The following is a 21,902-nucleotide window of genomic DNA, read 5'->3' as shown; positions in this document are numbered from 1 at the left end:
TAATATTCCTCGATTTTAATATTCCGGTTAATATTACTAGCTAGTTGACCCTCACAGCCCTAAACAAATAGTTTCATCCAATTCCTCAATAAATTTTTTTCAGTATTGGCTAGTTTTCAGAATTCTTTTTCATTGGATTGTTAACATAAAAAGGTTCAAACACAAACGGTCAAAGCATAAAACGGAAATGTTGACTAAATGTGACGTCAGTGTTGCTGGTCAACCGTTTCTTCTATGCGTATACCTTATTTCTTTTAATTGATGTTAAATGTTTTGTTCCAAGCTCCATTGAAACATTATTTATGATTTTACCTGATACCTATTATTGGAACCCGTGAGCTGCACCCGTCCCAATCTACCTGTTGATACCCTGTTTAAAGTCGTGACCTCAGCAGTGCTGCAAAACGCCCTTATTCCCACACAGCTGTTGCTCCCGAAAAGTTCTTAATTATATTATTCTCTTTTGTTTTGCTGCTCTTTTGTTTGCTTCAGTAATTGTTATGTTCCTTTTGCATTCTCTGACCGTTTTGTGCCTTATCCTTGCCACATGCCAGTCGAAGTCCATCAAAAAGGGGCAGGCCAATCTCCTGGCGCCGACATTCAATCTGGACGACTGGCAGGGCGCTCCCGGAGAGCCACACATTCCGAAAGTGCAACGTGTACTGGAGACGACCACAGACTCCACAATCAAAGATGATTGGACGGGCAAATGGTTCCCATTTGGTCCTGGCGAGCCGCATGTAATGAAGAATCAAAAGCCGAGCACATCGACGCCACCCGAGGCTTCTACAGAAAGCTGGAATGGCAAATGGTTCCCCCAGGCACCCAATGAGCCCCACAAGCATCAGCACGCGGCAATCAAACCCCTGAAAGAAACCATCTGTGATGACGGAATGGCAAGTAGATGGGTTTTCACCTTTGAGCCATGACTCATCTTTGTTTATTCTAGAGCAATCTCTCCGTGGATTATGATCCGAATGATGTGGGACAGAGCTTCGAAATGCTGTGCATCAGCAGCAATCGCAGCATCTACGATCCGAACATGTCCAGGGAGGCCCTGCTCACGGAGCACTTCCTGCCCAGTGCCTATGTGCCGCCGTCCAAGTGCCTGAACGTGTCCATCGAGTACACGCATCTCCCACCCACTAAGTAGGGATCATACGTCCAAGAGTTTTCTTCCCATACTAATCCCATGCCCATTCCATTCCCAGTGGTCCCTTTCGTCCGTTGCCAGCGGAGTACGGCACCTACTCGTACCTGCCGCCACAGCGATACATGAGGAATCTTGCCGAGGGTGCCATTGTTATGCTGTACCATCCCTGCGCCTTCCAGGGCCAGGTGGATCAGTTGCAGCAGATTGTCGGCGGCTGTCTCTATCGGCACCTCGTCACGCCCTCGCAGTTGCTCTCGCCGGAACGACCGCTGGCACTGCTCGCCTGGAGCCACATCCTAGAGATGTCCGTGGTGGACAAGCATCTTGTGATGGATTTCATCAAGAAACACGCCAAGCATGGACCCCTGGCAGTGGAGAACCTATCGCGACTGGTGGACAAGCGGCAGTCCTACAAGGCGGGAATGCAGACGGAGGCGCGTCTTGTTACGAGTGCGGATGATTACGAGCTGTGCGGCTATTTGGAAGAACAAATGTAGTGGAGGGGATTTACTTTACAACGTGTTAACTATTTTGTTGAATAAAATTCGAATATTTTTATGTACGTTAATGTTTCAAAATGAGAGGTTGTTACCGCCAACTATTGTTCCAACTATCGAGAGCTCATACTTGCAGTATTCGTGCGTGTAGTTACCGTGTAGTTACCATGTAAAAAAGTGACATGACATTTTTGTTTACCTTCTTTGTTTAAACAGTATTTTATAAGTAATCCAATAAAAAGGAGTCTTTATAATTCTTCAGATTGTAGAAAATTGATTTGTCTATTGGATAAAACTATATATTTAGCGCTGCGAGTCTTATTGATCATGTAATATAAAATCGAATATTATAATTGAGTAATATGATTTTCCTCGGTATATTTACGGTATATTATCAAAAAGAAAAGGTATGTTTGGGTATATTTTCGATAAATCCGAGAAACATCGATGTTTTCGATGTTTTGTTCTCTTTTCTCTTGATAAAAATTTTGTTCTCTTTTCTCTTGATAAAAATCAACTAATTAAACGATCGGCGATCCCTATTTATTTCGAACACACACTGACACCGCCACACCACTCCGACCAGTCCCACTCCGACCGCCGCCAGCCCATCATTTCATCCAATATTTGTCCAAATGCTCTGGCGTGCGTAGAGAGCGAAGAAGCAGAAGAAGCAAAAACAACAGCGGAGAGGTGAAACAAAGGAGACGCACACAAAATACAATTTAAATAGTGAATTGACACAAGCGACGGCCTCGACTACGAACGTAACGCTGACACACACAGAGAGAGAAAGCCGCTGGAGTATCACGTGATAATTATCTGCGACTCGTAGAGCACAGCACCCCCACACCACACGACATCCCCCACATTCACATCCTGCGGCAGTTGTGTTCTTTACATAACAACAGCAGAAGCAGAGGATTAATATATTATGAACAACCTGGCGGACACGGTGGTGGTGGATCCCGGTTTCGGTGGCGGCGACAAGCAGCAGCAGGCCGCCGTACCCCCTCAGGATGCCAGCGTTGTGGTGCCACCTCCGCCCACCAAGCAATCGTCGGCCCTCAAGAAGACCAGCCGCTACCGCAGTCGCTCACTGAGTGCCTCCTCCACGGACTCCTTCAGCTCTGCCTCGTACACGGGCAGCAGCGAGGACGGTGACGATGTGCCGCCCCGCGAAAAGGTCCAGAAGAACACCAAAGGCAGCTCCGATTTTTGTGTGCGCAACATTGCCGCCCAGCATGCGTTTGGTCGGCGCGAGATCGAGATTGCCGAACAGGAGATGCCCGGCATTATGGCCCTGCGCAAGCGTGCCGCTGAGGATAAGCCCCTGAAGGATGCCAAAATCGTCGGCTGCACACACATCAATGCCCAGACGGCGGTGCTCATTGAAACCCTGGTGGAGCTGGGGGCCAGCGTCCGCTGGGCTGCCTGCAACATTTACTCCACGCAAGTGAGTAGTGTCACTTGATCATCATCTCCTCTAGCCATAATTTCCTCCCATTTCCCTCGCGTGTCGCGACAATTGTTGCCACGCAAAACGAAGCGCAGCACAAACAAATGATCAATCAAGCCATGTTAATCAATTAAGTGCTGGCTGTGCGGGTCCCCGTCTCCGTCTACGCCGCCGCAGCGGCTCAACAGTGTTTGGCAATCGATGACGCGACGTTGCTGATAATTGATGTGCCCTGAATTGGGTCACACAGCGCCAGGCGGGGTCGGGGAGGACCATGATCGGGTACACACCGATGCCTCCCATGTGGTCAAGGCTGGTGGGCCCATCATCTCTTCTCTCCTGGTGCCGTGGCCAATGCAATTAGCACAAGTCTCCCCGCCTCTAACCAGTTTATGGTTCGTCTAATGAAACGCTGGCCGTCATGCCAAGGTTTTCAATGGCTTTGCAAAGCTTTTTTATTATTATTTTTTATCGAGAACTGCCATGACACGTTGTCACGCTGAATCAGAGAACCGAACACCCACCCCCCACACAGACCCGGCATGTCAGCCCCTGTCCCAGGCACCGAACCGTAGCACGGGGCTTATCATCAGACAAGTGCCGTGCTTAAAGAGGGTGCAGCAATGTACTGGAAATAAGTTCCTAATCTTTACCCCCCACCACCACCATGTTATAAGAGACCCCAAACAAAGCCAAATATACGAACCCACTGATTAATCTCTGCTCTCCCCCTTCCCTGCCTGCAGAACGAGGTGGCCGCCGCTTTGGCCGAGTCCAACATACCCATTTTTGCCTGGCGCGGCGAGACTGAGGAGGATTTCTGGTGGTGCATCGATCGGTGTGTGAATGCCGAGAACTGGCAGCCCAACATGATACTGGACGATGGCGGCGATGCCACCCATCTGATGCTGAAGAAGTATCCGACAATGTTCAAGCTCGTCAAAGGTATTGTCGAGGAGAGCGTCACGGGCGTGCATCGCCTCTATCAGCTGTCCAAGGCAGGCAAACTGACGGTACCCGCAATGAATGTAAACGATTCGGTGACCAAGACCAAATTCGATAACCTCTACAGCTGCAAGGAGTCCATACTGGACAGCTTGAAGCGATCCACGGACGTGATGTTTGGCGGCAAGCAGGTCGTTGTCTGCGGCTATGGCGATGTGGGCAAGGGCTGTGCCCAAGCCCTCAAGGGACAGGTGAGCATCAGACACGCCAACATCTTCCCTAGAATACCTCTTAAGCCCATTTGCCCAATCGTTGTTTATAGGGCTGCATTGTGTACATCACAGAAATCGATCCGATATGCGCACTGCAGGCCAGCATGGACGGTTTCAGGGTGGTGAAGCTGAACGAGGTGATCCGGAATGTGGACATTGTGGTCACTGCCACCGGCAACAAGAATGTGGTGGTGCGCGAGCACATGGACAAGATGAAGAGCGGCTGCATTGTGAGCAATATGGGTCACTCCAATACGGAGATCGATGTGAATGGGCTGCGCACGCCGGATCTCAACTGGGAGAAGGTGCGCTCGCAGGTGGATCACATCATCTGGCCGGAGGGCAAGTACATTATACTGCTGGCTGAGGGACGGCTGGTGAATCTGAGCTGTTCGAGCATTCCCTCCTTTGCGGTGTCCATTACATCGGCGACGCAGGCGCTGGCCCTCATCGAGCTGTTTAATGCACCGCCCGGCCGCTACAAGTCCGATGTGTATTTGCTGCCCAAGAAAATGGACGAGTATGTGGCCAGCCTCCATCTGCCCACATTCGATGCCCATCTGACGGAGCTGAGCGACGAGCAGGCCAAGTACATGGGCCTCAATAAGGCCGGTCCTTTCAAGCCCAATTACTATCGCTACTAAAGGCGTTGCGCCAGGATGAGGACAATAACAATAACAGCAGCAGCAGCAGCAGTAGCGGCAGCAACCAGCAAACAGCAGCAACCAGCAACAATTAGAAGAAACAACGCCAACGAAAGTATTGTCTTTGCAAAAGTAAAACTATTTAAGAGAGAAGTCTGGACGGAAATTTGATGATGGCTGAGGTGAATGGAGACGGACGCTTGCGGAGGAAGAGCCCTCTTGAAATTGTTGACAACACACCGAAACCGAAACCCAAACCCAAACACACACACACACAACACTCAAAAAAGAAGAGAACACACGAGAACACAAAGTTACTATTACAAAATGTATTGCTTAGTTTAGCGAGTAGAAGATCCAATGACCAGGCTCCAAATCGGCAGAGAGCATGGCTTAGTGGATACTGGAGAAGAATTCAAATACCTTAGTTTGCTTTTTCATAGCATTTAACGTTTTTCCCGACAGTATTTAGATAGCATTTTTGCATATTTTTCGTTTGTCGTTAATCAACACCTAACATGCACAACACTGCTGACCACTGACCAACACTGCTCTCTCTCTCTCTCTCTATCTATCACTCTTTCTCTGCTTCACCCTAAATCAAAAAAAAAAAACAAGTGAAACCCCCCAAAGAATTTAACAATTTGAAACGTTTTATTGCCGTACTTTGAATTTATGTAACTACTACTACTATATGTATGTATATGTGTATAACTATATGTATATTTTCTTGTCGTATTCTTTATGTACTTAATTTGTTAAATGTTTTATGTTCGCTCCCTACCGCCGCCCGGGCACTATTCATAGTTTTGTTCCGTTTTTGTTGAGCGTCCCAAAACAATGTTAATTGAAAATGCAGTGCAAAAAGTAATTCCATTTATTCAATTATATACACGCGCTGGCATATACATATATATATCAGATCCAGAATATATATACACTGCATATACACATATGCAAATTAGAGAGAACTTTATGTATAAAAAAAAAACAAAACAAACGAAAAGTCTAAAAGCGAATTAAAACTGAAAAATGTTTGTAAGAAGTTTTGTGAGACATTGAAAAACATTAATAATAAAAAAGGCATTCTTTATTGAGCAATGATAAAGGACGGGGGTTTTTTAAGATCTTGTAAGGGATATACCTACGTGATATAGGGGATATACCTCTTCGAAAAAAATAAACGAGAATATCCCTCTGTCTGTGGGATATTTATGGAAATTAATTTAATAATATTTTTCCAATTTGGAACAGTGTAAAGTAATGGATATATAGCCACAGTTCCAGTCAGGATCTGGGATTTCATTGTTCAAAATCTCGAATCCCGAATCGCTTATGGGAGGCTTATTCCATATAAAGTTCCCTTTTTTCTTCGGTAAAATAATTACAATGATTATCCCCTCCGCCTGCCTATTAGGCATAGACCTCCCCGCGCTCTTCCTGCCCATAGATATACACAGTGAGGAAACTCTTCCCTTTTTATCAATGTATTATATTCAGATGCATCATCACTCGTCTACTATTTCAAAGTTTATTCATGATATTATTATGCCTTAAAATTGTTTTGTTTTTCTTTGATTTGTTATAAAATGTAAATTACACGAGTACGTTACACAAAAAATTATACACTTTCTTTTTCATTTCATCATCAGCATCATCATCATTATGCATTGTTGTTACAATTCGTTTTTATAATTTGTATGTATAATTAAAATGCCGTAGACTACATAAAAATGGTTCTGTAGATCCGTCTTAATTAAGGTTTTAATGCTAAACACATTGCTGCTGTGGCACCCCCCCGAGTGGATGGGTCGTCATTATAGTCGTTGGAGTCCACCGTGCGTGTGTCCTGGTCCTCGTCGTCGTCCTGGTCGTCGCTGTCTACATCGCGTAAAAATAAGTCTTAAAAGATTGGAACAGAGCCGAAAAGGTTTTGCGAGACGTGACTGAAGAGAAAAAGGGAAAAACTAAACTAATATTAAGCGAAGCGATGTTTAGAGATGTGTGCTGTGTGTGTGTGTGTGGTGTGTTTGCTGGTGTTGGTGTTGTCTGGTGGTTGTGGTGCATGCTGACCGTTTGCATCTGGATGGGATCTGGGTGGAGTGCTCTCATCCTCCTCCCGCTTAGTCAAGGAAATGCTGCTTGAGGTGCTTCAGCATGCCAAAGGTGCGGAATCTGCGTATCTTCATGACCTTCATCAGCTCCTCGTCGCAGATGGCAAACTGCTTGTTCTTAGGATCGTACAGATCCCGCTCCTTGATGATGGCCCACACCTTCTTGACCACCTCGTGACGTGGCAACGAGGGTGCGCCCATGAGGGCGGACAGCTCGGGCGAGAGATTGTAGGCGCGGGTGAAGCCGGTGCTCTTGCGTGGGGCACCCGTGCCGGAACCACCGCCGCCGGCGGCCTTGGCCTTCTTCTTGGCGGGCGGCTTCTTGACCACCTCGTAGTCGGAATCGGAGCCAGCATCACTTTCGGTGCCCGAGTCGTCGGCGTTTAGTGTCTTGCGCTTCTTCTTGGCCGCCTTGTGCTTGGTGGGCTGTGGCCGCTTCTTCTGTACCGGCTTCTTCTTGGCCTTCTCCTCCTCGCTGCTGCTGGGGGACTCCTCTTCGCTGGGCTCGCTCTCATCGTCCGGATCGGCATCGGGATCCTTGTCATCGTCGTCATCTTCCTCTTCGTCCTGCTGCTCGTTTATCACCTCCATGACGATCTTGTCGAACTCCTTCTTGCGGCCGAGCAGCGAGCAATTGAGTTTTCCCTCCACCTGCTCGCGCACCCTCTTGGCCGAAATGGTGGCCAGATCGGCGTCCTTCAGCACCGCCTGCACTTCGCGGCGCAGGTCCTCGCTGGAAATGTCAGACATCTTGTTCTTGTTCTTCTTGTTGTTTTGCTGTAGACGCGCAGAGGGCCCCCCTTCTTCAGACACGTTTCTGCGGCACTGCGTGTGGATCGGGTGGCACGTGCAGGTGGAATTAGTTGGGGCTAGGTCTGTGTTAGGCTTGGGTGCGAACTGCTGCTCACCCGTGTGGCTGCTTTTGGCTCAATTTTCACCTTTATTTGCCGATTTTTTCTTTCAGCTAAGCGTTTTTTTCTTTATCCGGCGTCTGTATAGGGTTGCAACTTGCGATTGGTTTCTGCTGCAGACTGCAGTTTCCCAATATCGCTATCGCAACGGAAGCAACTCTGAGGCAGGGCTGCCATTGCTGTAGGTTCGGATGAGAAACAACAGATGGCGCTCTGTTGATTGCTTCGTGGGGGAGTAAATTTTAAAAATTCAACTAAAAAAGAGCTTAAATAAACTATTTAATTAAATCACTTTATTAATACGGCGAATATAATAATCAATTGCAGTTTATGGTCATTTTGGTTTCAACTGGTTTATTGTGTGGCTGCCCTGGTCAGTAGCGATAACGATAGCCGATAACAGCGAGAACATCTATAAAAAACGTCGCGTATTTGTTGTTCACACAAAACATTTAATAAACATTTTATAACTATTAACGCTCAATCCAACGCTCTAGTTCGGGTCCTAGATGTTTTACCAGTGCTCCCCGTTGTCAGTGACACGCCACGTGCAGTGTAATCCCCTCGAACTCCACCAGCTGCAGCAACAATAACAATCGCTGGCGACCAACAAAAAGAAAAATACCAGCAACAACTACAACAACAGCAACAACATCAATCTGGCGCTGAGGTAATTTTGCCATTTTTTTGTTTATTTAAATATAGATAGACATAGTACGGTGCGTGTGCAAGAGTGTGCGTGCCCGCCAGTGGCGGCACAGTGCGTGTGCTCTCTTTCTAAATGTTATATTTGAGTGCAACCTGGAGACGTTGCTTGTAGTGCTGCTGAGATTTTTAGTTGTTCTCTTATTTTGTTGCATATTTAATGCGTATTTTGCATCTTTCTGAACGGATTACAGTTATGTCTGGTGCCTGCTATGTGGCTCTTCTTCTTGTACTTCTTGTTCCGTTTTGTGGCTCTGATTCGCGTCTTTGTTTTGCCGGCGTTTTGGATGCCTTCTTTGTGTTGCTTTTGCGACGCCCTGCCCTTTTTTTTGTCTGATTTGCAAAGTAGGAGTAAATAAATACCAATTGGAATTCACAACTGAATAAAATACCAAATGAAATACCAATTTCGAGACTGTTTATTAGAATGAGGAATTTGTACAGAGTACAGTATAAGAATCACATCAGCCTCTCATATCAATAGCGCGAAATGGAAACTGTGAACAAGGCGAATAAATCACACCTGAATGAGCAGCGGGGTGGCACCGGCTGCATATACATATATAAAAATATCCAATCAATTGGACTCCACCGTCCCCCTTTGGCAGCTGTTGTGGGGGCGGCGGCGGTTTCGGTGTCAGTCAGTCTCTTGGCCATTTCCATTTTATCGTTTAGTGTGTGTGTTTTCCGCTGTAAAACCGCGGATATTACACGGAATGTGGTATGTTGTACCCATTGTTGGATGCACTATCTCCCCCGTCAAATGAGCCTTTTGTAAATGAAATAAATGTACATATTTTAATTCATTTTGAGATAAGCTTAGACCCATATAATTATTTATAGAATTTATTATATTTAAATGTAATTCAAAGTCGAGAAAACGAGACGCCATCACTTTCTGGGGGCTTGCACTGTTATCTCCTTCCTTTTGCCGTTACTTCTTTTTATCTGCTTATTGCTTTGTTGATGTTTAACCAAGGCTTCGGTGAAAGAGCAGGGCTGGAGAATGATACAAACAAATGGAAAGAGAATACGTTCTTCGGTATTTTGGTTCTGAAAGATTGGCTTAGCAACGGTTAATCCGAATAAGTGATAAAACGTAAAAGTGTTAAAAGAGGAGTAAGAAAACTGCACAGAGAATAATCAGAGCTTTAAGCTGTTAAAAATAAGTATTAAAGAAGAATTTCTCAAAAGAAAGTGTAATCAATAGTCGCCACTAAGCTTTATACTCAAACTACTTGTCTTGTTTTCTTGTCATACATTCGTTTAGTTTATAGTAGTATATATGTTAGATATTCTGTAACATTATTAGCCGATTTGAATATTTATTTATTGCAGCGCCTGTGCTCTCGTTGTTTGTCAGGCGATTTTCGTAGTTTTCTGTTGTTTTTGTTGCTCTTGCGGCTGGCTGTCGTCGCTATACAGTGCCTGCAAAGTAGTTTTCCCTCCCCTACCTGTTGCTTGGCCACCTCGCACCACCCACAAGTGTGTGGGCTTACTTTTGGCCACCAGTGTGACACACCACCAGACGGACAGATTTTATATTTCAGAATTGTTTTTTCCATTTTTCCCCATTTCTTTCTCTCTTTTTGTGTACCAATTAGATGTTCTTGGCATAGTTTTTTTTCTTTCTTATTTCCAAGCGATCTAACATTGCTCATTTAAGTAATCACATAAATTATCGTAGATTATGAAATCAGCAGGGGGCGGAGTGTTGGGGGGTTCTTGGAGAGGACTACAGAGAGGGAGAGGCGTAGAAGAGATTGATAGTTGTTGAAGGCTTGCATTTTATATGGGGTTGGGGGTGAAAACAGATGAAAAAATTGTTTAAGGGAAGAGCTAAGAAAATATAAATTGAAGGATCATTTTGAAGGTGAAACAAACATTAAAAGATGATTGCGTTTCGATAGTTATGTTTAAAAACTAAAAAACTATAGGTTTAAAATTTAAAGAAATTTTTAGAGCTGACAACCAATTGACTTTCGATGTTTATTGGGAAATGTTTTTCTCCTTCAGAATACCTTTCTTCTAATGCCACCACCCGCTGCAAATACCTCTAACGCCCCCCACCCTATTTCTAGACTAACTGCAGCGTTTCGATCTGTGAATATCTCTTGATATTTCCCCCTGCTGTCTGTAGACAATTCGATCTTTTGTTTATAGCTGCTTTGAAAACTAAATGCTCTCCGTTTCGTCATTATGAAACGACGTCAAAGTAAAAGGCAAGGCAACAGCAGCAGCAGCAACAACTTTCGCACGGTGAAAAATGTTTTTCAAATTTTCTAAAAGAAAAGAAAAGAAAAAACTTTTCTCGCCCACACCACAAATTCTGACGCGCTCGATCTGTGTGTGTGTGTGTGTGTCTGGGTGTTTGTTTCTTATATATTTTTTTTATGCTACCCGCTTTATAATTTATGCATAAAGAAAATAAAAAAATAAATAAGCAAAATGTTGCCTGCATTATTAAGACGTTCGAGAATGGATTGGCGCAGGTTTTGCTTTTTGTTTTTTTGTTTTTTTTTTTGGCCGGAAAGTGAATGCGAATGCTGGCACAGTGGGCTATAAAAGTCGTCCCACTCATAACTCAGGCGGGTGTTAAACTATTTTGCAAAGTGTGACCCTGGGCAAGGTGCTTGACAGTGGATGCCACACTGTGGGGCAGTGTCAGGCAACAATTAAACATTCGGTGGGGCGGGATGGCACTGCATAAGCTCGTACAGTATGTACATATCTTTTTATTATGTTTCTAGCATGTGCATCCATAAATTTTCAGCATCCGCATCCACCTCCACTAGACGCTCGAAATTGCGCGAATTTTTCAAATAAATTCCCTTTTTTTTCGCTTGCACATTTTTTTTGGCAATTTGTTTGTCCCTGACATTGCACTTGCATGCAGCATGGAAATTGTGGAAATGGAAAATGCAACTAGCAGAAATTTCCAATGAAAAATTGCCTCACTTTTGTTTATGACAATTTCTGTATTGAAGGCCGTTTTTCTCTCCATCCCAGATGCCGGAAAATGGGCGGAAAATCTGTAGCAAATATGATTTGTGTAAGACAGTGCGTTTCGGGAGTGTAAAAGTACAAGATGGGAGGCTTTCAAGTGCATTTCCCATTTGATAGAAAATTTTGGGTATCTATAGAACGAAAGTTAGAGAAGAAATATCATTATTATTATAAGCATTAGGATATCCATCTGTAATTCAAGCCTACCACTTTGGAAGCCTTAAAAGTATAGAAATTTGGACTGTAAGAGTTCCTACCCTATCTCGTGTCATCTTATTCTTACAATTCTGATGGGTAGTGTAGTCCAAGGAATAGTTCTTTAGATTCTTTGGATATGCCCACGTACGAGTAAAGCCGTCATAAAACACGCCCCCACAGCCATGACACAATCGCGAGAGATGCGCGGTGGCCTCTGTGTAATCCTTCCTCTCCCTAATAGCCCCCCTGGGAGGCAGAGCCGTCTATTGACGTTCCCAATTTGGCCATAAATTTGAAAAAATATAGTAGAATATTCTCTGCGCTTTCACAGTTCTCTTCGGTTCTGGGGACGGGGACTGGCTGTGTCGCCAAAACTCAGAGGCTGAGTCAATTTTCTTATTTTTAGTTGCTCGATTTTTGATGGTATGTTTAGCGGGATTGTGGGGTAAAGTGGGGGGTTGGCTTTTACTCTATTAAATGTATATTTTTCTATTTGCAAATAAAAAAAAAAATATATACTTTTGTGCTAAATTTAAACAAACTTAGTTGTCGCCTAAATCTAAATTTAAAACTGAAAGTATTTGCAATTTACTTTGATTTTTTCACCATCGCCTCCGTGCATTCCGTGGCTGGCCGCAAATCAATTGAGGAGAAAATCGAAAGAGAAAATGGGGGCTACGGGTCAGAGATTAGTCATGCAGGTGGTTCTCTCCTCTCTTTAGATCTCTCACACTCTTTTGTTAGCAATTCACAGTTTGATTTCATGTTTAGAAATATTTAAACGGTAATAAATTATATCTTTATATCTGGAATTTCGGTTTCCCAATTTGTGAATTTGTTTATTGGCCCGAGAATTATGCTGCAGATTGAGCGAAAGTTTTGCCCATCTCAAGGTCATATTTGTGGGGGAAAGGATTTGAACTGCAGTTAAGATCTGTTTTTGGGGGGTGGGATATATCATTCTTGGACGTTTGCCAAAATAATAAATATGATTTTACTTCCAATTGTTGTTCCTTTGAAAGCCCAAAAAAACAACACATATTAAATGTGTCTGAAAGTGTTTGAATAAATTCGTATAAATTATGTTTCGAGACATATCCCAAAGGTTGGGAAACCATATATTAATAAAAAATAAAAATATGATTCAACTGTCTATTGGGTTATATTTGGAGTGGTTTATTTGTGCAGGTCGTTAAACTGTGAGGCTCAAGAGAAGTTTCGAGATCCTTTAATTGGGCATTAACCTTCATGAACTAGAAGTGAAGTGGATAGCACAAGATGGGTATCGATGGATCATCGTGTGATGGATGCTGAAAACAATGGTATAATATAAGACACATATTCCCTATTAATTTATACATACTGCAATTAAATTCAGTTAGATTTTAATCTTTTCAACAATTTTGGGACCAAATTAAAAGGGAATAAAACTGATAAAGACCCGTATAAAAAACCTTTTCGTGCTTCAGTATAGAAGGAGAAATAATTCACAGAAATACTTATTCTAGAACATATTTATTATATAATCCTACTTGAACCTTAGAAAAAAATAAATAAATATTGGCAATCATTTAACAAACCATTTAACGTCTGGCCTTATGGCAGCCAAGGTTTTTGCCTCATTGTTCGATTGTCATTTGCAATTATCGTACAACACCTGAACCACCCAACCAGTGCCCAGAGGCCTTCCTTTACGGATTGCTTCCTTCCCGAAACCCCCCCCAAAAACGATTAGAAACTTAGTGCTCGGACACGTACCTTGACCCAGAAACCCACTTACCCGACGATCCCCTGAGCCCCCAAAGCTGAAGCGAACCGAACCGAATGACGGATGATCCTGAATGCCCGACCAAGCGGAGAACTCTCTCTCGGGCGTGTAGGGTGCACGGAACGGCCAGCAGCAGACCGAAGTAGAACTTTTTTCCTAAAAAACTTTTTCGAAATTAAGAGCCGTGCGCCGATCTTTTAGAGAGAGAGAGAGTGTACCGTACGGGATCTATTTTCGAAAATACGTTTTCGAAATTGAGCGAGAGTGAGATTCGGAAGGGAGAACCAGAAGGAGAGAGAGAGGGAGAGAGCGAGTGAGAAGGAGAGCGAAAGATCGTTTTGTGTTGTGTGTGTTGTTTGTGTAGGAAATGTGAAAGTTCATTGTTTCATTGAGGAAAAATTGTTGAAAAAGATTTTTTGGCCCGCAAGCGAGCGATGCCCACGGGAAAATTATCTAACAATTTAGCTCGAGAGAATTTTCGAACAAATTTGTTCGTTACGTTTTCGAAAGCGCCGCCGTATCCGTGTGTGTCCGTGCCGTGTCCGTGTCTGTACCGTCCGTCTGTTGCCGCTGCTGCTGCTGCCGCTGCCGCTGCTGCTGCTCGGGCATTCGAAATGGGAGCAGTGTGGCGTGCGCCTGGCCGTGTGTCTGCTCAGTGGTCTCTGCGGAGGTTTCACGTTTGAACGTCTCCTCTCGAAAAAAAAACGAACACACAACAATTTCCACGGACAAAAAAAAAGCGCAATGTGAAAGCCAAAAAAGACTAGAAATAGCCTGGCGTGACGTCCCACACACAGACGACAAGACAGACAGCATCAGAAGGCAGCAGGCAGCAGGCAGAAGAGCATTCAGCATTCAACATAACATCAACAACATCCAACATCAGTAGCAGACGAAAGCGTACCGCGTGAGGATCGCCCCAGATATCCGTAAAAAGAAAATAAAAGTGTTAACCGAATACGATCGATCGATGCAAACGCCAACATTCCATATAGCCAGCAGCAAGAGCAGCAACAGAAGCAAACAGCAAGCAACACAAACGAAACGGAGGAAAACCTGTAGATAACCTGTAGAATACAGATTTTCATTATCGAACGTGGTGGGCTGACCTGACCCACAGGTGGTTCCAGTTAATATCCTTCCCAAGAACCCCAAACAACACTCGTGTGTGTGCTCCGCGCGTGTGTGTGTGTGTGTGTGTTCGTGTGTGTCTCAGAAAGTGTCGCGGAAGTGGAAATACAAATTCAATTGATGCGAGTTCTCGAGTTCGAGTGAGATATTAAATGATGTGCCATCCATCCCAACACCAGACGACGACAGTCGTGTGACGTCCTCCCCCAACCTCCCAACCATCAACAAAAAAATAAAGGAGGAGCAGAGGCGAAGGCAAGAGGACTCTCCGCTCTGTCCGCTCTCCAGTGGTGTTGCAAGTGCAAGTGTTGCAGCGAAAAAGGGGCTGGGGACGATGCCGGTCATTGCCGATGCCGATGCCAGCGATGAGCCACCAGCAAAATGTTGCAAACATTGTGAGGGTATGCCTAGATCTTACAATCCATCCACCTTTAGTATACATACGTACAATATATATATATCTCTCTCTCTCTCTCACGTATCTACATATAAACAACAACAAAATCCAAAAGGGAAAAAGTGCAACGGGAAGGAAAGTTCACTAACCGTTTCCCAGGGGGGGTATATCCAACCGATCCACCGATCCACCGGCTATTAGCTTCGACCCAAAATCCAAACACAATTGAAAGATTTATGCGTAATTTTCCCTCTCCCTTCCGCACTCTTGCCCTCTCTTTTAAACACCATAGTGCCCTCTCTTTCTCGTTAGTCTGGTGTCCTCTCCTTCTGCCTGGGCACTCTTGAGTGACTTGAACTGGTGGCATTAACTTTGTTCTCCGGCCGCCCCTGAGGCCACCAGATAGCATTTGTTTGTTTTAAATTTTGATTGTTGCCACTGCCACTGCCACCGCTGCTGCTGCGGCTGTGGCTGCTGCTGCTCCCCAGGGCAATTGCCGGGCACTTAGTTTTTCCTGCTAGAACATGAAAACCCGCTGACGCGTCTACTTAAAATTTTCTTTTGGTTTGAAATCCATGACAGCCAACGGCTGTAGGCCTCTAAATTAGCTAACAAAAATTTTGGTTTTCTTTTTTTTTTTTGCGAAGATTTTTGACAGCATAAAAATTTGTTACGGAAATGTCAAAATGTTTTTGTTTTTTTTTTTTGGAGGGGCAGGTAATTATGGGGAGCATAAAGAGCATTTTTGAATTACTTTTAATATAATTTTAGAGGTTCAAAGATTATAGAGAAATCTAATGGATTGGAAATGTCTTTAAGGTGCTATTATATGAGGTATTTAATTGAATGCATGTAGAGAGATCCGTATTCAATTATTTTAGATGTAACAACTAGCATTAGCTGGGAAGTTGAAAATGTGTCTAATTTGTCGTCTAATTGGGCATAAGTGTTAATCCCTAATGAGGTGAGGACTGTATTTGCTTTGGCACACGCTCAATGCCAGCGTTAGATGCGAAAGCACACCCCTTAGGAGGTAACCCCTCTGCCTGCCACAATATCGGCAGACCCTGGGACACAGGCAGGCAGCAGGCAGCCCTTCCCTGCAGCCTAACGAGCTGTTAAAAATAGTGTAAATCTTTGTGTAAAATGTTGTCAACAAAATGCTGCACAGACATTGTATGAATAAATAATATGAGGCGTGCCAAGAGGCGTGGGCGTGGGCGTTGCCGTTTGATATGGGGATTCTTCGAGAACGCAGCAGGAAAAATATTGCAAAAGAAAACAAAAACAAAAAAATGGAAGTGAAATGTTCAATCTTTCATGAAGGGAGAAACCACCTTTCAAAAAGAGCCAGATGCTTCAAGAGATCTTTGGCAAGAGATCTTTTCTTTAATCTGCCGCAAAACCATTCTTCTGGGACTTCTAAAAACACTTTTCGTGTGAGAAAGCCTTTGACAAATAAACATTTTCCATGCATTTAAAAATAAATAAATTATAATCGTAACTAAAAAACGAAAATCCATCTAAGCCAAATTGTGCCTCAATCTTGGCCATTAAACGAGCGTGTTTACAACAAATGCAACAATCAACAGATCTTGTTTACAAATACACATACGAGTATTTATCGCTCTAGGGGAAAATCCTCAATTCTTGCGGCTATGTACAAAATTTTCCAAGCCTTGACACTCTTTCGATATGCGAGATATCTAGATATATTTTCCACTAAGCATACATGCATACATATATGTATATATCTTTTATTCCTTTTGATATATAGTCAATTTTTGATTGCTCCGATTAGACCGGCGGACGACTGACTGCAGTTGAATATAACAAAAAATTCTCATTTTGATTTTCTCGTTTATGGTTTTTTTATTTACATGCAAGGGGGAGAGAGAGGGTGAGAGGCACCAAATGAAATGAAGGGAAATGGAAAATTCGACTGTGGAGCTGTGGCTGTGGGTAGATTGTCTGCTCAACAAAATTAGCTGCCGTGCGACAGCAACAACAACAGTTAGTAGAACAAAAAAAAAAAAAACAAAAAAACAGCAACAATAAAATCTAATTTAATGAAAAGCCAAAAGAAGCCAGGAAAAGGGCCAACGCTTTGTCTGGTTTCTGTTTTGTATACACTTTCTAGACAGAAAGTATTATGACTTTGATTAGATGTTCGCAAAGGAGCGGAGATACCTTTTACTAGCCTATAAAGTGCAGTCGATATTCTCGTAATATAATAAACAACCGAAGTGAGAGTAAACGCTTCTAAATTACAAAAGCTATAAGCTATAACAAAATAATTGCAAAATAAATCACACATATTTAATCGGAATAATGTCATAGGGATACCCGTAAGGGTATTCAAAGCTTCAATGCTTTCTCCCTCGAATTTGGTGTGTTTTTTTTTTGTGTCTCCATTTATTTTATGGCCATTTTCAATGTAATTTTTAGTGTTGAGTGGGGCACAAGGTGTTGTTCGTTTCGTCTGTATGGGTGGTGTCTCCTCTTAAACACTTTCAAATGAGTGTCGCTGGGGCTATTTCGAGAGGCCCACCATTTACCATGCTCCTAGGGTGGGGGTGAGCCAGGGCATACCATTCCGTTCAGACAAGGGGGAGACATCCATCCACCGTGTTGTGTTGAGCTGTGAATTTGAAGGGGGAATACGAAATACGTATTCGAAATATGTGAATTTCTGTAGTATGTGGATCATCGTAGAATGGCCAGCAGACGGACGGGCAAAGCTCATTGAACCAGTCACAGAGTCCATTCGTAACCAGAAGAACACAAAAAAAAAAAACTACAATGAGTACGAGTACGAGTACTAACCAGCAAAGCACTCAAGTTCCAATTGGAAAATCCATCAATTTTGGAGGCTTTTCGGGCTCGTGCTTGGACTCGAGAAATTTGAAATTTCACTTACATTTTTCGCCCAGAAACAAAACACTCGAACAGTGGGCGGGGTCGGGGGGTAGCAATCAAAAGTGGCAAATAAATTTGCACTTGCATCATCCTCCTCATCATCATCGCCCAGCGCTCCTATAGAATATCTTCTGCGGATACTATCGGCTATGGCGATATCCAGGAATTTTGAAGGAATATTTTTAGGGGATTCTATAGTAGAAGAATCCTTCTAAAAGGATTTTCATATTTGGTTGCGTCACTTCTAAAGGTTCTGCAGAATATATATGCAACTTATAACAGTGGTTAGCTAGCTCCATTTCCTTCCTGTGACATATGTAAATTTACAGAACGAATCCATCATAGCCTTCACCCTCGGCGGTGATTACTGGGTATCAAATACAAGAGCTATCAGATGGAATGAATATCCATGGCAGCCAGAGCGTCGTGCTCAATTGTTTTTGTGTGCTCTCTCTCTCGCTTGCTGCGCCAGCCCTGCCTGCCCCCCCGCGTGAATGTGTGAAAAACATGCCGCAAAATTGCCGAAAAAGCCGCACGCACACATCCCATGGACACATGGAAAATGGAAAATTCAAAGGGCGTTAGGGGGAGATGCTGCCTTCTGCCCTCTGCCCGCTGCCCGCTGCCTCTGCCTGTGTATTTGCATTTTGCCCATTTTTGTAGTCAAATTTCTGTTGTTCTGATGGCTGATTCAGCGGCTGTTCCTGTCCCTGCCCCTGCCACTGGCTCTGTCTCTGGTTCTGGCCCCACTGCCCCACTCTCCGTTCTGACGTCTTTTGAATATAGAAATTTTATTACTCCTGGACGCGCGTTGTAGCGCTTTTTGGTCTTGCGCAATGTTTACATACAATTCTACATATGTATGTATATGTATGTATGTATGTCTGTATGTATGTTTTGCATGTGGCGTTCAGTCCAGTCAAAGTCAAAATTCATGTAGAACACATCATCGAAGGATAGAGGGGTGATCGAAGGAGAATATTCTCTCCTCCCCTCAATCTCCTGCTCCTGCTCTTGCTCCTCTTTCGATTCTGTGTGTTTTGTTGTGCATTACTTTTGCATGTTGCAGACATATGTTTTAAACGTGAAACAGCAACAGCAACAGGCAGTTTTTCCTCCGTGTATACAGCTCGTTGAATCGCTCTCTCTGTACTCTGTACTCGTAGATATTTAGATGCGCTGTTCCCGCCCCCGCATTTTGTCCAGCATTTACCTCGTTTTGCAATTTGTGCCTGGCCAACATTGGAAAATTCATTGGAAATTTCAGACAAAACGAAAGCGCACGCATTTGTGCAAATAAACAATGAGTGGGAGGGAGTGGGGGGGGGGGGGCACCAGGGGGGGGTGGCTTGTTGTGTGGGTGGGTGGTTGGGTTGGTTGCTTGGTTGTCTGTTCTGGTATGTGGCGGTTGGTTAGGTGCTGCCTGCTGCTGCCTGACTGCCTGCCTGAGCAATGGGCATTAGGCGGGGGAATTGTGGGAGTATCTGTAATATGTGCAGCATGTTGGGCGGATATTTGAAGGAGAATCTTCTAAAATTAATCAATCACCTTCCATAAAAACCTTTACCTTAATTATTTTTAAAGGACTTTCCAGAATATAAGTTACAATATAAGTTTTATTTTATCTCTTAAATCTGAAGCTTAAATATATGTAATAAAAGTTTAATTAATATACTCCATTAACAGGGTATCACTTAGTCGAAACTGCATTTCCATTTGAGTCACTGTTCTGCCTTGCCTTGCTCTCCTCTCCTCCTCATACATCTCTTCCTTTTGCACCTTTGAGTCTGCCGCTCTGTTCTGCACTCTCTTTCTCTACCTTCCCCCCTCCCATCCATTGCTGGCCATAATCTTAATGAATTGTTGCCACTGGAAACTACTGCATTCCATTGCCATAGAAATGTGGAAGCAAATTAGATAGAGAGCTAGGACAAAGAGTTATAGAGCCATAGAGATGCAGTGAGAAAGAGAGATAGATGCGTAGAGGGAGAGAGAGAAATGGTTGTCTCTGTGCTAAAATTGCAGGTGTTTTCCTCTTTGCCGTATAAACAAATTGCCCCTTCGGCGCATTTTCATTCCCCCATTTTCCTACTCTTTTCTTTCCCCTTTTTTCCTACATTTTTCCATCACTTTCCTCTGGATTTATTTTCATTTTATTCCTTGGCTTTGGCTTATAGCAAAATATTTTCCTTGTTAATTCCACTCTTCCATTCTTCCATTCTTTCTTTCTTTCTGTTTTTGCCTCCGCCTCTATGTCATTCATTCCTTAAGGTCATTCCTCATGTTGAACATTGCTTTTTATTTAATAAACAGAAATCGCCTTCCTCACTTCCCACTTCTCCCTCTCCCCCTGCTCCACTCCTCCTTTTGCCGCCTTCTGCTCATCCAGTGCGAGGGCACCCCTTGGACCAGGGACTGCATTTACTTGGCCCGTATTTCGCTTATTGAAATGGAATCCCATGAATTTTGTATTGTAAATGCAACAATTTGTATTCATGGCATCGCATCGCCTGGGTCCGAGTTCAAGTCCGTGGATGATGTAGCATGACCATTACGATGGGTTGGGCAGGAGAGGGGTCTGAGTCTGAGAAGTGGATAGCGTCGGCGACCTTGATTTTGAACTCATTTCAATGAAAATTGCAGCATTAAAAATCGAGGCCAGTGGCTGGAAAAAGCGAGGAGAAAAGGAAGGGCGGAAGGAAGGAAGGGCAGAAGGGGATGGCTAAGAGCCATTCAGGTAAAATTAGAGAAAGACCGTAATTTCATTGGAGGATGAATAAAAGAAAAAAGAGATTTATTCCAGACAATTGGGGACTGCAGGAAAATGTGGCAGAAAATTGCTACTGAAATTATTGGAGACTACGCTTGTGCAGGAATTTCCATTGAAATAAAGAAAAACCCAAGGATTCAATTGATTTTTCAATTTAAATAAAGCTTTTGCCATGTAAATTTAAGGGGCAGATTAAGGTGTAAAGTGATTTAAATAACTTGTGGGATTTAAAGATTAAATTAAACAAATAATATTACTTGAATATTTATTTTAACATTAAGAGTTGATTTTTGCTCTAAAAACAAAAGGAATGAAAAGAATTTCGATAAATTAAGGGACTTCAAAAACAGCAAATAAAATAACAGCAATTTAAAAATTTAGTTTTGATAGGAAAAAATGTGTCCAGATATGATAAAAATCTGAATTTTTATTTATATTCTTACCAGAAATAGTAAAAAATATACCTAAAACTTTCTGATTGCTTCATCTGCTGCCGCATAGAGAGCTCACTCATTCACCTACTTTGCTTGCAGCCTCACATCACCCCACTTGCACACTCCTCCCACTGCCGGCAGCACCCACAATCCAAGAGCCACCATCCACCCACACGCACTAGAGTGCTGCCCGATGCTAGAGTCCGGGGCGTACGCCTCATTAGAACACCTTTCAGTTTGCTGTGTAATTTTCGCAACATTTTTAATGGCGTTCGGGGGACATTTTGGCACTCGAGTGACCGTGTGCGTGGATACGTATTACGTACATACCTCTCTGCCCTGAACCCCCCGTGTTGCATGTGTTGCGGCAGTGTGGCAGTGCGCGTCGCACGGAAAACTATTTAGAGAAGTGTCAAGAAATGTCTGCATTTTGCATTTGCCGTTGCCATTGCAACATCGTTGCGGCATTGCGTGGCTGTGGCTGTGCCTGTGCCTGCCACACAGCTGTAGCTGCTAGACACACGCCTGTGTGCCCCACTCTGCTACCCCTGCTTTGGTATGGCGCGGGGGCGGGCGTTG

General features: G+C 43.7%; 4 protein-coding genes across 7 annotated transcripts in view; 3 read left to right on the top strand and 1 right to left on the bottom strand.

Annotated features, from left to right (window-relative positions):
- The first annotated feature begins 404 nt into the window (after window positions 1-404).
- LOC111069616 lies at window positions 405-1,708 on the top strand. Its single transcript, XM_022359754.2, has 3 exons — window positions 405-896; window positions 950-1,149; window positions 1,212-1,708. Exons 1-3 carry the CDS (start codon window positions 501-503, stop codon window positions 1,648-1,650), a joined length of 1,035 nt encoding a protein of 344 aa, XP_022215446.2. The 5' UTR covers window positions 405-500; the 3' UTR covers window positions 1,651-1,708.
- A 422-nt stretch (window positions 1,709-2,130) lies between these two features.
- LOC111069612 (adenosylhomocysteinase-like 1) lies at window positions 2,131-6,067 on the top strand. Its single transcript, XM_022359750.2, has 3 exons — window positions 2,131-3,106; window positions 3,856-4,305; window positions 4,377-6,067. The coding sequence occupies exons 1-3, from the start codon at window positions 2,585-2,587 to the stop codon at window positions 4,968-4,970; spliced, it is 1,566 nt and encodes a 521-aa protein (XP_022215442.2). The 5' UTR covers window positions 2,131-2,584; the 3' UTR covers window positions 4,971-6,067.
- Window positions 6,068-6,487: 420 nt separating this feature from the next.
- On the bottom strand, window positions 6,488-8,117 carry LOC111069613 (upstream activation factor subunit spp27). Of its 4 annotated transcripts, none has more exons than XR_002607297.2 (2): window positions 7,044-8,117; window positions 6,488-6,937 (listed from the first exon to the last, which is right to left on the bottom strand). XR_002607297.2 is itself a non-coding variant. In XM_022359751.2 (2 exons), exon 2 carries the CDS (start codon window positions 7,832-7,834, stop codon window positions 7,094-7,096), a length of 741 nt encoding a protein of 246 aa, XP_022215443.1. In that variant the 5' UTR covers window positions 7,835-7,909; window positions 7,993-8,117; the 3' UTR covers window positions 6,488-7,093. The 4 variants fall into 4 exon arrangements, 2 of the variants coding, with proteins under 2 accessions (XP_022215443.1, XP_022215444.1); XR_002607296.2 differs by having other exon boundaries at window positions 6,488-6,916; XM_022359751.2 differs by having other exon boundaries at window positions 6,488-7,909; window positions 7,993-8,117.
- Window positions 8,118-14,327: 6,210 nt separating this feature from the next.
- The window catches only part of LOC111069573 (histone-lysine N-methyltransferase 2D), a 44,588-nt gene continuing 37,013 nt past the window's right edge, over window positions 14,328-21,902 (top strand). The window contains exon 1 of the mRNA XM_041594079.1: window positions 14,328-15,204. Within this exon, the coding sequence (XP_041450013.1) occupies window positions 15,138-15,204 (67 nt within the window). The 5' untranslated portion in view covers window positions 14,328-15,137. The remainder of the gene's footprint in view (window positions 15,205-21,902) is intronic.

The sequence above is a fragment of the Drosophila obscura genome, unplaced genomic scaffold, assembly GCF_018151105.1.
Source record: "Drosophila obscura isolate BZ-5 IFL unplaced genomic scaffold, ASM1815110v1 contig_1, whole genome shotgun sequence".
In the NCBI taxonomy this organism is placed as follows: domain Eukaryota; kingdom Metazoa; phylum Arthropoda; class Insecta; order Diptera; family Drosophilidae; genus Drosophila; species Drosophila obscura.
This window is presented reverse-complemented; position numbering and strand designations above follow the sequence as displayed.

Bases quoted from the DNA above. Each gene is read 5' to 3' on its own strand.
- LOC111069616 (XM_022359754.2), top strand. From the start codon at position 501: ATGTTCCTTTTGCATTCTCTGACCGTTTTGTGCCTTATCCTTGCCACA. The intron at 897-949 runs GCAAGTAGATGG...TGTTTATTCTAG, and splicing joins CCATCTGTGATGACGGAATG to AGCAATCTCTCCGTGGATTA. The intron at 1,150-1,211 runs GTAGGGATCATA...TTCCATTCCCAG, and splicing joins ACGCATCTCCCACCCACTAA to TGGTCCCTTTCGTCCGTTGC.
- LOC111069612 (XM_022359750.2), top strand. From the start codon at position 2,585: ATGAACAACCTGGCGGACACGGTGGTGGTGGATCCCGGTTTCGGTGGC. The intron at 3,107-3,855 runs GTGAGTAGTGTC...CCCTGCCTGCAG, and splicing joins GCAACATTTACTCCACGCAA to AACGAGGTGGCCGCCGCTTT. The intron at 4,306-4,376 runs GTGAGCATCAGA...CGTTGTTTATAG, and splicing joins CCCAAGCCCTCAAGGGACAG to GGCTGCATTGTGTACATCAC.
- LOC111069613 (XM_022359751.2), bottom strand. From the start codon at position 7,834: ATGTCTGACATTTCCAGCGAGGACCTGCGCCGCGAAGTGCAGGCGGTG.